This window comes from Betta splendens, chromosome 16, assembly GCF_900634795.4.
Source record: "Betta splendens chromosome 16, fBetSpl5.4, whole genome shotgun sequence".
Taxonomy (NCBI): domain Eukaryota; kingdom Metazoa; phylum Chordata; class Actinopteri; order Anabantiformes; family Osphronemidae; genus Betta; species Betta splendens.
In genome coordinates this window covers 19,751,875-19,766,875 of record NC_040896.2, presented here as the reverse complement: position 1 = coordinate 19,766,875, position 15,001 = coordinate 19,751,875, and the positions used below count along the sequence as shown (strand labels likewise).

The 15,001-nt window shown below is 42.3% G+C and overlaps 1 protein-coding gene across 1 annotated transcript in view; it reads right to left on the bottom strand.

Annotated features, from left to right (window-relative positions):
* Window positions 1-15,001, bottom strand: part of bckdhb (branched chain keto acid dehydrogenase E1 subunit beta) — a 35,077-nt gene that overhangs the window by 7,563 nt on the left and 12,513 nt on the right. Inside the window, exon 9 of the mRNA XM_029129772.3 lies at window positions 122-208. Within this exon, the coding sequence (XP_028985605.1) occupies window positions 122-208 (87 nt within the window). The remainder of the gene's footprint in view (window positions 1-121; window positions 209-15,001) is intronic.

The following is a 15,001-nucleotide window of genomic DNA, read 5'->3' as shown; positions in this document are numbered from 1 at the left end:
ATAGGTACAGCATCTTTATTGCTTCACACTATTATTATATATTATGGCTTTATCTCCACTGAAAAAAACATAAAATGAATTCATTGAGTACATAGTTTGTGTAGGTGTCGTACACACTCACCTGTACTGTCGAGCTGATTTCAGCAGCAAAACCTCCAGTAACTGGTGCCTCATGACTGATGAGCAAACGCCCTGTTTTCACCACTGACTGAAAAACAAAGACACAAACATATATCTCATTAATACATATAAACAGTTAATAATTGAATAAGCAGCATTAAATGTGTCAGTAATGTTATGGTACATGATATTAATTATTGGTTAGGTTTGTTTAGACACATTGTCCATATTGTGCATGTACAGTAGGCGTGTGAGAAGGGGACTATGGAGGTGAGAGCTTCACTAGTGGCGGTGCCACTGGTGAGGCTGTATGTGGGCTGTGAGACGGGTGTTACCATGTAAGAGTGGTTTACACAGTGCCTCCTGTGGTATGCTATATCTGCTTCCTCTCCGCTGGGTGCATGAGGGTGTCTGGCTGTGTGTGTGTGTGTGTGTGTGTGTGTGTGTGTGTGAGTGTGTGCACATGTATAAAATGGATAAGACATAACAGTATGAGGCTGATTTAGGCTGGTATACAGGGCCAACGGGACAATCATGAACATTAGAGGTCTCAGCCTCCCAGACATTTGCATTTGGGTTTTCTGAAACCTGACATTACTGCAGAAGGATGCCTCTGCTCCACCCGTTATCTACCACAGCATAAAACCAATACTATACTATAATCTCTTCCACTTGCCACTGGTCCAGACCAAAGCTATGTCTGCTCTCTGCTTCTTCAGCAAACCTCTCCTCTCCTATATCAAGTTGTTGCTTGTTTCCCACAGTAAACGTGTAAACACCTTTCAATGTGCATCATTTTCAACAATTCTTAATAGTAATATTACCAGTATGTACGAGTGAAAGTCCTGATCCACGCGGAAGAACGTGTGCCGGTTCTCCACAGAAATGCCACCATAGAAAACGCTCTACACGAGGGGGGACATGTCGCATACCTCTTTGTTCCCTCAAAGCCACAAACCAAACCATGCCACCATTGGAACTGGATAACCCACTGAAAATAAGCATCCCATGTCCTTATGCCACCGTGCATTAGGCCTGACACTCTTCCCTCAAAGAGGACCACATAGTGCCACACACAGGAGCTTTGTGGGGTCTGCGTTGATGTTGAAAAGGCAAACGTTCACATTGCTGAGCTCCTGGGTTTGGCTGTGAAGCACTGGATGACTGTGGCCCAATGTACCACTGTCACTCGCTAGTATGAAGGGCTAAATGCATCACTGAGCACAGTAACGCTAATGTTTGACATGATGCCACAAGACCGCAGGGCAAAGTGGAGACATTTTTACACCCTGAGGCATTAAATTATTTAAATATTTAGACAGCTTTTTAATTTAATGAAGATCTTGTGTCACTTCACTGATACGGCATATTTAGCAATCTTTAATCAGCTGAGGTAAGCGAGTTCAGTGTGCCAAACGCAATGATTACATGACACTAGCCTCAGGAATGTAGAATTTAATAACAACACTGGAAGACAATAATAACAGCTGGCAATATGCACAGTGGAGAGGAATCGAGTGAGAGGGCGATGCCTCGAGATGACAAGTCGCTGTTAAGTTGGCCACAGCGCGATGACTCATACAGGTCCGGTGGATAAACAGAGCTGCTTGTCCAGTCTGCTACCCCACCCGGAACCCATTCATCTCAGACAAACACACAGAAACAGCCCCGGTGTCCCTGTTGGTGTTTGCCATGAGGAAGAGTCCCATCGCAGCGCCCGCTGCGTCAGGAGTGCATTCTTCAGATGCTTCCACACAAAAGGAACCTGCCACTGTTTTCACAGCATCGTGGGACAGACTTTCAGAGCGTGAGGCCTGGGGGGGAAAACCGCGACCCAGTTAATAGATTTGTCCCAAATTCATGCTGCTTGAACACAAGCGTCAGCTACTGGGAAAGTGTCCACCGGCTGGTTATGAGCTAGCTTGGCTATAGCAGACGCACTGGCCAGCACGTTATATAAAAATATGAAAAAAATACTGTATAATGCAGTAACGTCTGGAACAGCAAAATAGCCCCATTACTGGATGGTAATGCAATTCATGTGACGAGTTGAAGTCATTGCGTTAAAGTGGAATAGGAGAAAACGACACACTATGACATTAACAGTGTCATTTTCTCATCCCCGTGCTATGAAAAATCACATATTATTCTACAAACGTAGCTCAGAGAAATTCTGTTTAATGTCCAATTATTCTCAACCAATTCGGTGCAAGTACAGCATTTTCAGTTGTATAAGGCTTGTTTTAGTTCTTTAATGCCCCCCTTTTATATATAATATAAATATATAAATATAATATAATGACTCTGAATCCAGCCAGTTTCAGTACAGATGGTTTAGTCTGGACCAACGCACCCTGAGAAAAAAAAGTTAAGATTTACAGTGTAATTTTTTATAAAAACGTGCCATTCAAACGGCTTCAGATCCAACCTCACACCTCAACCTTCTGACTCGCCTGAGGCCCAATCGCACACAGTGAGACAAGACATAAAAACGACACACAAACATCCAGGCTCTTGTACATCTCTGACAGGAGCCCATAACAGCACTCAAACTTCCACATAGTAATTGTGGCTGCGGCTTTTAACCCACTTGCTTCCGGTTGCTGAATGGGTCTTCAGGAGACAGAAACATCCACTATCATTGCATTGGTTTGACCCTGTCCTCTAAAGTCAGCCAGTCCTCTTATTTGCCCGTGACATCCACCTTTCATGTCTGCAAATTTGGGACTCGGAACGGGGGCACAGCAGCTACTTTTAAAAGACAGCGGTGGAGCCACGGGAAGTACACAGGACGCTGTAGGAAGATGATCAGTTAGACGCATCCAAGGAGAGAAATTATATGCCTTGAGCGAGGACAGCACGGTTAAACACATCGTAAATCTTTCAATAGAACCTCAGCAAGACATGCTGGCAGGGGGATCTCTTTGTTATGGTTACATGATGGACACGTGCCTGATGAGTTTATTACTGTGAATGAAAGAGCATCATCTTAACAAAACCAAAACGAAAGGGAGGCTTAATTTTTTTTTCCCCAAAAAGGTGAAGAAACCCATGTATCAATACCAAAATAAATATTTAGAGGAGTAAATGGAAAACTACAGGGAAAAAAAATGAAGGGGATTTAAAGAAGAAAGTTGTTCATCGTTAGAATTCCACTTATTATGACATACGGGTTTTAGAATATATACATTGTAGTATGTATGTATATGATTCGGCTGCTGCACTGCACTGCGTTCTTGGACTAACCCAGGGATCGGTTCACAATCTTGCCTAACAGCGTCTAGCTTCTGAGAAGAGCCAACAATCTCTAAGCTATAAATTAGTAAACTTATCATTTAGTACTAAAATTTTCCCAGACACTAATTACATGCCAAAACAAGCACACACACCCAGAGCCTTGATCTAAGTGCCAGCTAGGACACTTTGGCATCACCCTGATGATGCCAGCCTAATGTCAGTGGAGGGTGGACACTGGGCAGGTCCACATGCAACTGCTTCCTACAGCAGCTGATTTTATGATGAGAATTTAGAGCTGTACTTTTGTAGCAGACTGCAGTTAACTACCCTAGTTGGTCCAATATTTGTGGTCACACGGCTGTACTGTAATTGCAAAGACAACATCCCCCTCCTGCAAGATACCAGATGGAAACTTCCTGCTCACTGCCCCAGGCCTGGCCCAGAACCAAACGGAAGACTCCTGGATGACGGGGGCCGGTGGCAGCTGGGCTGGGCCACAGCCCTGGTGGCTGCAGCTTTACTGCTCATTGTTCAGCAGGGCTGTCATTAGATGCCGAGGTCGTTCCGCAGGCTGCAGGGGAAATGTCATGTTTACTGCCATTCCCATACACACCCAGACCTAATGAGCAGCATGGAGCTCATCCACATTCAATCCAAGCCGACTGCTTCAGTCCGTTCCTTCCTACATAGGGCTCCTTCCTGACTCCACCGTTCCTCAGTGCTGTGGTCAGTCTTACACATGTCACCCATTTCTCCCTTTGCTCCTCCTTTCAGCCGACCTTCAAACCATCTATTTATCCCACGCGTCTTTCATGAAGCCTATGGTCTCCCAGCATGCCCCGTCATGTGGCCTCACCACTGGAAGACTGGCGGCCAATGACCTGGCATGGCCTCAGAGGCTAAGGTCACAACTGTCACTCTCCCATGCTGTGTGTACTTACTCATATATTGGAGCCCTGCGTAGGCATAATGCACCCGCCCCCACACACACCATAGAAACACATTGAAGCATACTGTGTAAATGTACACAGGCACATATGAAAGCACTGCTTACTAACTTTCACAGATTGCCTCTTGTTCAGAATGAAGTTGTGGCATTTCTGCATTTAAGTTTCACTTTAGCAAAAAAGAAACATGGACATGTGCAGGATCCAGCAAAACAAACATTTTGTGTATAGTTATCACAAGGCACCCATTCATTCTACGAGGCAGTGTATAGACTATGGGGATGAGAAATGAGTAAAAACAGTCCACGCTTGGAGCTAAACTGGGATGTGGTTGACTGGTGCAAAAAATCACATAATGTGCTTACAAAGTTTTCAGAGGACGTGCAAAAGTCTTTCCAGGGGAAGCTGCCAACACTTAAATGTCGAATCTGTATTTTTACACCACAAAATTAGTCAAGAATTATGTAAAAATAGTGATGACTCAAACTCAGTCTGCTTGTGCGCACGCGCACACACACACACACACACACACACACACACACACACACACACACACACACACACACACACACACACACACACACACACACACACACACACACACACACACACACACACACGCCTGTAAGAGTGACTCCCTCCCATATAGCATGCCTTCTCTTTCTTCAGGCTGTCCATCAAAATGCGACAGGAAGAGAAAGTTTAGTTTTGTGCCGCCACTGAGGAGTCACTGGACCCACTGGCTTCGCTCCCTTCTGCGGACCCTGTAATTGTGCAGCCACCACAGGGTCCTAACTCATGCCCCACCATGTGATCTACATGACAAATGAGAGTCGGGACGAGGCCCGACTACTCACTGGGGCCTTTAAAGTGGCGCTCTGCGATTAGCGGAGAGGGATGAGTGCTCTGCGAACCGGAGGCCCTGTTAAATCACAGCGCTTAGAGTGAGGCAGGGCACGAGGAAACACAAACACTCACTCACTCTTTCAGTACCATGCAATTGGCTTGCGCCATCTCTCTCACGGCAGCGAGAGGGAAAGTGAGAATCCGAGGGAGAGAGAGAGAGAGAGAGAGAGCAAAAATGAAAGAGCAGAGGAGGGTGCTGGGCCGAGGGCCAAGCCATCCTCTAGAGCAGCCAGGACGCCAAGGGAGACCTCAGACAGAAATAACTCCAAACATCCCATAAAGACCCATTAAAACCAATTCAACTCAATTACTCTCTGACACATGTACACACGCACAAATGCACGCACAAATGCACGCACGCACGCAAGCAAACATTCGCGCACACGCGCACACACACGCGCACGCACACACACACACACACACACACACACACACACACACACACACACACACACACACACACACACACACACACACACACACACACACACACACACACACACACACACACACACACACACACACACACACACACACTACCTTTCTGCCCTGAAACCACACGGTACTGCTGTCTGCGCATCAGTGAGTACACACAGACACTTGGGCTACTACCATGCACACTCCTACTTGATGACAGCTCTTTGTGAACGTCTCACAGGCTGTTGCACGTATAAGGAGACAGTTGGGCAGTAAAAAGTCCATCAACAATTTTTAAAGGCCCTATAAAGTGCTGCATAACATAACAACCAGTGGCTTCTGTGGATAGAACATCCCAAATATTTCTTGTAAGGGGGATTTTAACTCAGCAGGATTACTGTATAAAGTGAAATTATATGCTGTTCGAATGAAAAGACTGGAGTTTTCAACTGAGGATGGAAAACGTATTAAAACACAAGAAGCACCACCCTCGTCTGCACAGGTCTTTCTGGTTGCACTATGCAACTTGCCTCTAACTAGGATTTGGACGCACACTTGAAGTGTTCAAATGATTATACTATGCATTATTTTTACATCACAAAGTGCATTGGTTTTTGCACGACGCTTGTTTGAATGACTCTTTAAAACTAGAGTCACAATAACTTAGAGCCTTTGAGCACAACAATGTTTTGGCGGAGCATTAATTCACTGCTAATACTTTCCTGGTACAAATGATCCCCCTCTTAAAAACTTGAGTCAAACACTCCAAACAACTGAGATGAAGCTCTTTTACCCAAGTAGCTTTAATACAGCATTGATGGTACTGTACTACTGAAGCAATGTTTTTTTGACACCAAGATATCATAATGTCATGTTGAAGTACAACAGATGAAGACGTTTAAAGTCGCCATCAAAAGACACCAAGACACCCTGCTACAGAAAAACCTTTAGATGGGATGCATTAAACACGTTTTCTCCATCCCAGTACCTGTGACATTCCTACAGGACAGCACAGTGAATGGTTCCTTCTTTATTAATGTGCAAAATGGCAGTTTAGTGTAAGGGCCCTTTGATGAGGCTATATATATTATGTTGTTTTGATCTGGGGCGAAAAAATTCATTGATTATTTTTAAATACTCATAATTCAAAGTGAATTAATTGTTAATGTAACGTGGAATAAAATAAATACAACAAATGTGCACCAATCACCATCACGGTAGTAAAATTTAAGAAAAAGGTTATTATTAAAAGGATCATCAGGTTTTAAAAAGCCAACTGCACAATTCTTCCTCTCCTTGCCTGTTGCAAAGGCAGTAAATAGTCTTGATTATTAGCCCGTATGTGTTCATGCACCGGATCGGGTACCGCATCACGGGAAACTGTATCCTAGCAGGGATAAGAGGTTAATAACACATGCAAAGCCAACCTGAAAAACGCTGCAGTACTGACAAAAAGACGTCAAAACATCAAAACTCAATGAAGCCAACAAAACTTCAGAAAATAATTGGCAGTTTATCATTTGATAATAAAACTTGAATATGAAGAAAAAAACCACTGATAAGATGGTTTATAATAAACACAAGAACTAATGTAAAACAAAAAAATCTAGCCTTTGGGTTGGATTCACTTTGGGTAACTAAATTGTAAATTGATGATTTATAGACTTCTTTTAAAGGACCCTTGGAGAATCCTTGGGCACGTACTATGTTGTGGTGTGTTCTGTGTCTGAGCAGACCTCTTGGAAGTGTTTTGGTACTTTAGAGACTCTGCCATTTTGCTATCGGCCTACTGGCTGACCTCAATGATCTCAGTCTGCCCATACCTCTGGCCAATGCTACTTAATTCGCCCCATCCTCTTCAGTGGAAAACTGACGACCTGGCCCGAAGAAGCAAAACCCAGTCCAATCTAAAAGCCTTTTTGCTTTTAGAGTGCTCATTTCAAAACAGCCATCATTACCATCATCATCATTATCATCATTTTGTACCGAACTGTTCCAACTCTCCAACAATCATAAGAGGAAACAAATGAGAGCGAAAAGAGGGATTTCCCGATTTCAATCGAACTTCTGCGCCCATTTGCACCTCCGGTATGAATCTCATTTGTCTGATGTGGATGGGAGAAAGCTGAAGGTGAGTGACACAGTAACAGATCTGATGTGTAATGGCGACTCGTTAGTGACCTCTCTAAAAACAGCAACCGTTGCCTAATTGACACAGTGTTTTCATCGCCTCAGTGTCTATCAGAAGGGTCAGAAAATATGATCTTTCAATGCTTCTTGGTGTAAATTTGCCAGATGTACGGCCACATTACTCCAGTGAGTGACACTGAATGGAATTCGAGAAATCTCCAGTGCCTAGCTGAGGTATGTGTACAGTAGCTACAGCCAGGAGGAAGGATGGAAAAGAAGTCAGCAGGAGACAACTAAGGGACAGGAGAAGACACAGAGGGAATATTACTATACCTTGAAGACTCCTGGTAAACCACAAACTAATTTACCGAGCAAATATTCTGTGATGCAAACATTAATCTAGATAAATGACCCTAGTGCGTAAAACCGAAGTGCTGGTCAACGCTTTATTCTTTTTGCAGCGTTGCATTACACCATGCTTTTCGGCAGTAACAGAACGCAAGGAGCTGGATCCATCACTGAAAAAATAACCATGAGTAATTTTCCACCGATATAACCACTGAAACACTGCTGCAGCACGACACATGACAGAGTTATGACACGCACATCAGCCAACCCCCCCCCCCCCTCCATTTCTTAACTCTAATCTTCGCACAGCTCTTTCTTACCCCACATGCTTATTTTCCTTTCCACAAAGTCCTGCTTGTTGGATCCACAGCACTCAGTGTTATCATTGTAATTACAGACAAAGGCTGCAAAGAGAAGAGTATGGGGAGCAGGCCCCAAACCTCCACTATTTTCTCTTTCCCTATTGTGCATGTGTGCGCATGACACCAAACCAGAGGCATTAACAGTGTGGTGATGGGCTCTGAAGCAGATACTGGTCAAGACCTCTCCACATAAAGGAAAACAGACGTGAGCCTCTTCTGTCTGTGAGCTAATCGCTAGCAGGCTGCCTGCAACATTCCTGGCCCCGTTCCAGACAGGGTTCATCACTGAACCGGGTGTCAAAACTGGTCAGATATCACCAAGGTAAAGACAGAGCAATGTAATAGATACAGATATAAATAAAAACAATATCCAGACCCAGATTTACATTCGATGACATTAACTACAAGTACACTTTGAATTTTTTATCAATATAATAGTTAACAGACTGGAAAGAGACTTGTGTCCCCTGGCACGAAAAAGAGTTTCCCATCTTTTTTTTTTTTTTTAATTATTTTTTCTGCACATTTCCAACATCCCGCTGACCAGAAATGTTCTCAATGTGGAATTCATTTGTTGAATTTGCAAGCATTTGAGGTGTTAATAGCTAACTTTGAAACCTGATGGTGGACGTCCAGACACCATTACCAATGACCAACGGGTGTCTTGAGATCCTCGTCATGCGTTAGCATTTAACTCTATGACATTATTTACACTAGTGCACAAAGATGAAATAAGGCTGCACTAGCATGATAAGTGATGCAAGGCAGTGTCAAATCGTTTGTCAGAAGGCTAACTACATCAGCATGTCTTCTTCTGAATGGGTTTTAAAATGCATCTCACACCACATCCAACTACAATTACAGAAAAGCAGAACTGCTTATGTTTAGGCGCTGTGTCTCTTTGATTGAGTTTGTTTTTGCATTTGTAGCTGGTAGTTTAATGATCATTGCAACCCCATGTGGTACAAACACCCCCCATCAATCATCTGTATCATTGCAGAGCAACTCGGTAAAACAAAATCCTAACAAGCATTTGTTATGGAACAACTAATATTAATTAACTTAACTTTCAAACAAACAATGCCTCTAATGAAACTTGGCTGCCTTTTCTGGTAAAACCCTTGGATAAGATTAACAAAAGCCTCAAAAGCAAGACAAAATGCAAATCAAACAAAAAACATTCTCAATAATAACACTGGACTTTCAAAAACAATGAGCAGGCAGGTCCTGGTTCATCATGTGGAGGCCACCTGTAGCCATGATTTACTATTCTGCATTGATATGACAATGACAAGCTAAAGGCACGTTTTCAAATTGAGGAAATTAAACAACGCGGACGGACCATTCTTCAGTTGGCTACCATGAAATGCAAAAGACGCTGAGGGCACAGATATTGCATGGCCACAAAAGCAAAGCTACTGGGGTATGGATAATGTTAGCGCTATAACCACTGATGAGGAGACATGCATCATCATTTTGTTGGGTACAATCAGCGAACAAGTTTTAATGCTGGTCTCACCATCATTAGTGTAGTGAATTAGATCCTGCTGTGCCACAGTCACATGCAAAAGGCCAATCAGCGTTGAGTGTGTAGGCTGTTAGCCAGCATTTGCTTCAGGACGTGCCTCTACAGATTTCTACTTGGCTGTTCAGACAGTCCATGCATATTCTGAACATGATTGCAGCTTAAACAAATATAATAAGTCTGCTACATGGCAGTACATATAAAGCAGATTGCTAAGTACTTGTGGAATGGTTAATAAGATGACATCATCATAATTTCTTCTGTAAGCTCCGCATCTCTGGCGAAGGGGATAGCACTCTTAACATTTCTTATGATGTTATTACAACCTGCATATGCCAGATGCAGCAGAACAATCCTGTTTAAAAGTGGGAAAAACCCTTGGCAGATGTGTGCCATGAGGAAACGGGATCAACAAATTGAAAGCTCACTTAACCATACTCACAGTTAGATCAACTTTTCCATAACACGTTCAAGAGGTTGAGGTTATGTTTGGTTTCCCACCGAAAGCAACAGCCAGACTCCTTTAATAGTCATAAATATTAAAGTTAGAGTTCACGGACCTTCTGAGGCGGTTTTGTTCATGATTGAACAGTTTCCATCAGAGGAAGCCATCAGGGTTTTTGCAAAAAGAAATAAAAAAACAACAAAAAAACAGACAATTGTGTTTTTTATATATTACGTATGTATAAAGTTGTAATCTTCCATACTGATGTGTGTTAATTTATGAATATTTTCCACCAGTCTATAGTGCTCTGCTCAGCTTATGGCACCTTTAAAGTGATTCCCGATCCAAATTAACAACCACGTTTAGGACAACATGCTGAGCGAAATGACAGAGGACTCCATAGCCTGTGACTAGAGATTGCTTTCAAAGTCTGATTTACCTGATCCTATGCATAGTTTATCTTAAAAAGCTTGAACGTGTCCGGGTGAGCTGAGCCTTGATAAGGATGCTTTGCGTGTACAGTGAGTCAACAGGGTCCAAAGCTTGTGCTGCAACATCATCATTTCCAAGAATCACAACAGATGCTACTTTGTTTGCGAGCGCCATCATTTCTCTCGCATGCCATGACACTTGAAATATCGGTGTACTTGTACACTCGAAGTCCTTAAGTGACTTGTGCATGTGTTGTTTCCAGGGATTAAACGAGTTCAGCCAAATTGGTTGCATCATTAGGAGGGCTGAAATCCAGTCAGCATTGTAGTCAGAGACTTCAGCTAAAGCAAAGGCCAAGAGACAGGTCCGAAGAGCCAGCTTACACAAATTTAAGAGACGACAGCGATCTTGGGAAAACGGTTACCAGGCACATCGGGGACGCAGTGTTCATGTCCTGTCCTCCTAGCATGTCATCAGAACGACACGGCTCCAAAAGTGTTCATTCACACTGGAGCTGGTTCAGGAAATCAAGTGTGACCTTACATAACTTGTCTAATATTAGAAAAACTGCTTAGATGTGTCTTAAGGCATCTTCATTTCTGTATTGTGATGCACAAATATTAGCCAGTACAGTCAGAGTGCTCACTGTGTGAGGGACAATTTCTGTTGACGCCATAATTCTACACAGTGGTTTATAAAACTCAGACAAGACTGTAATGTTCTGAACATTCATCACGAGAGCAGCAGTTTCATCGGTGGTCGTGACGCTCTTTTAGTCATTAGGGGTCACAACCGTGTGGCAGACAAAGCGACAAGCTGACAGTTGACGACATATTGCGTTTCAATAAAGAAATAAATCTGACCATCTCCGTTGTTGGCTCTGTGTGTTTTTTCTTTTGGATCCTCTGAGGTGCTGAAGTCAATAAATAACCAAACCTTTTTTTTTAATGCACAATGAAACTGTCTCCTTAAGACAGCTCAAGAGTAAATCTTAGAGTTGCTGACATAATTAACACTACCGCCACAGAATGAATTACGCTACGCTTTAATATCTTTGTTAGCTTTCTCAGCTGTGAAAAACGGCTGGCCTTGGAATGCACGTTCACCGACATAAATTCAAACTGACGACGGCTACGTGGGGGTGAGGGTAGCGCTCAAAAGACAGTCTGTGCATGGAATATAATTTAGGACTTTTATAGGAGCAGATGGGACTTGCAAACTCGTAGGCTAGCAGGAACTTGTAAGAAGACATGCCCTGACTGACTGACTCCCTGTGGTTGCAATGAAAGGGAAATAAAACAGTTGTGACAAGTCCAATAATATTGAGAACTGGAAAGACAATATATAAGCAGAAAAATTAAGGCTGACCCTTGTTTGCAGGAGGTAAGACATAGAGACTTCTTGCAGTGCAGCCTTTTGTTAAACTGAACTGTATCTTGTATTGTTACATTTAAGCAAAACATTTATTAATGAAAGTTGATTTGATTAAAAGGAGCTCAGATGTTCCCAGCGCTCTACAGTTGGCTCAGTATATATAGAAAGAACTCAATTTATACAGTGACAACTGCAACACTTCACTTTGACCATAAACGCCAAACGATGACACAAGGTTGGTCTTGAACCTATTTAGAGCCTGCACAGTGTTAGAGCTACGATTAAAGACAACGGGAAGAAAAGCTGGCCTATTTTGGAAATCCACCAGGCAATGAGGAGCTGAGTATAGCGCTATGGGAGTTGCCATCTCTAATAATGGCTAAAGGACCAATGACTGTATCATGGACCAGCACTGGCAAACTACTGATTATTCGTCGTCTTGAACCTGGGAACAAAGTTGAATCATGAGCCATTACCTATTACAATTTAGTGAACACATTTCTTTCTGTGTGTAAGAACTCACTGGGGATATTTCCGTATGCTACCGACCGTTCAATCAAATTAAAGCCAAGTTAAACAAAGGCAGATGTGAGCAATGACAAAAGAAAGTGTTGGCTCAACGACTGTCTGAATGACAATCACAGCCACAGTGCAACAGGGAGTAGAGGACCTCACTTTACTCACTTCCTACTGAAAATTACTTTTTTAATTTACTTTCAACAGACAAATACAAAACCTGGGTTCCATACAAATCAGCTTACCAAATACCACGTTCACAGGTACACACATCCTGGACTAAATGAGCAAGGTAAATGTGACTCATAGTAGTAGATAAATTATAATTGGCTTCCAGCCGGATATGTTTTGAGGCCTCTCTCACTGATGGCCAGTTAATAAATGCAACAGAAGGCCACCGTTAGCGGGATGTGTGCATGCCAGAAAAGCCAGGCGCCAGGTGCAATCCTTTGAATTAAAATGGTGATGCAATGTCTTGGCTACTCCCTCTGTAAAGCTAAGAATAGCACTGGTTTCCAGAATTCTAGTTATCAGGGGATGGCACTTTTCAAAAGGTGCCAACCAATATAATAAGACAAAATCTAAATAGTATTATAATATAATAAGAATTACGTTGCAAATTGTGCTTTTAGAATAAATAGTCTAATATCTCCAGCGCTAGAGCAAATGTTAGGTGGGGTTTTGCTCCATCTTCTCATGGGAGGGTTGTAGAGTCAAATAGTGAAGAGTAAACCCACCGGCTGTGTAGCGGCCACAGAACCATCTTGATGTCCTGCCAGTCCAGAGCAGCTGTGCATACCCAGTAGTTAGGGCACCGTGCAGGGTTATTGAGGACATGATGTTTTTTTCTTTTTTGAATTATGTCTACTCTGTACAATGTCAGAAAAGACATTCATCTTAAGTCAATGTTTTGTATATTATTTTAATTATGCTGTCATTTTGAATTGCATTCATTTATGTTAAATGTTGATTCTGCACAACACATTTAAGCCCGCAGTCATTTTTAGTGTGTATACACTTGAACAGCACGCGTGTTCTTCAAAATAGGAAATTTTCCCAACTCAAACTTGGAAGTAGAGTCTTTAGAGGACATTAGGCTGAAGAAATGTAATATGATCTAACTTATCAAGCCAAAGAACATGTGATTAACCAAATTATTTAAGCACACCAAGCGACAAACTCATTCTATACACTTTAAAATCCAGCTGCAACTGAATTCTGAACCACAGGCCCAAAAATGCAAAAAAAAAAAAAAACTGTTGAACAATCAGAATGTCATCTCAGTGTCATGGGTGAAGCAGCTTTTATGCATCAACTTTTATTTATGTGGTGTTCTCTGGAAGCTCAACAGTCAAGCACTCAGGAGTTTTCATTTTGATTTATGCACATCTGGACATTTGCCTCTGTGCCTCACATTAATTGAAACATAGTGCAAAGGCCTGTATTGTGATGCATTAGACAGAATAATAATAATATTCATGGTTTAGCTCTGAATAATTCTGGGCATTAAGTGAGATTTGATAATAGCTTGACATAAAATGTTATTTTTATGCTCAGCAAGTAGAACACCACAGAAAAGTGTTTTAATGGGAAAAACAGCCTCAGTGAATTGACAGAGAGCATAGGTTATGTATGCGATGTGCTTTTGGGGTAGTGGGGAAATGGGCTTGTGACTTTGACACTTTAAGGGCTATTTGGCTGGAGACATGACAAGATGAGATCACGCTGACAGGCCTGGCATTAGACCCACTAAGAGGTACATAAACACGCTATTCAATTTTATGGCAGCTGTTGAAATAGAGCATGAAAGACAAAAAAAAAAAAAGTAAGTTCTCTCCTTTAACAAACACGTTGCGAGTGCCAGCACAATACTACTCAGCCATCAGTTCCAATTGAGTCCTATTAAATTACTACTCTCCTACCGCAATGTGATCCTGCTGCTATAACTGTTAGTTATAAGATTTGGTTGGCAGCAGGCGCAGCGCCGTGCTCGCTGGTAATGTCTCATGTTTCAGCAGAGGAGCACGGAAACTGGACAATAAATACGCAAATTGAAATTGATCTAGTGGGACAAAGACAAGGCTGTTGACAAAAGAACATTTTATTGACATATTTGAGGGAGTGTGTAGATACAGTGTTTCCGAGAATAAAGAGGATTTAGACACCCCATACCTTCCCTGCTGTGAAGCTCCACAAGAACAAATATTGTCTCAACTTACACAGTAATAAATTATTCATTGTA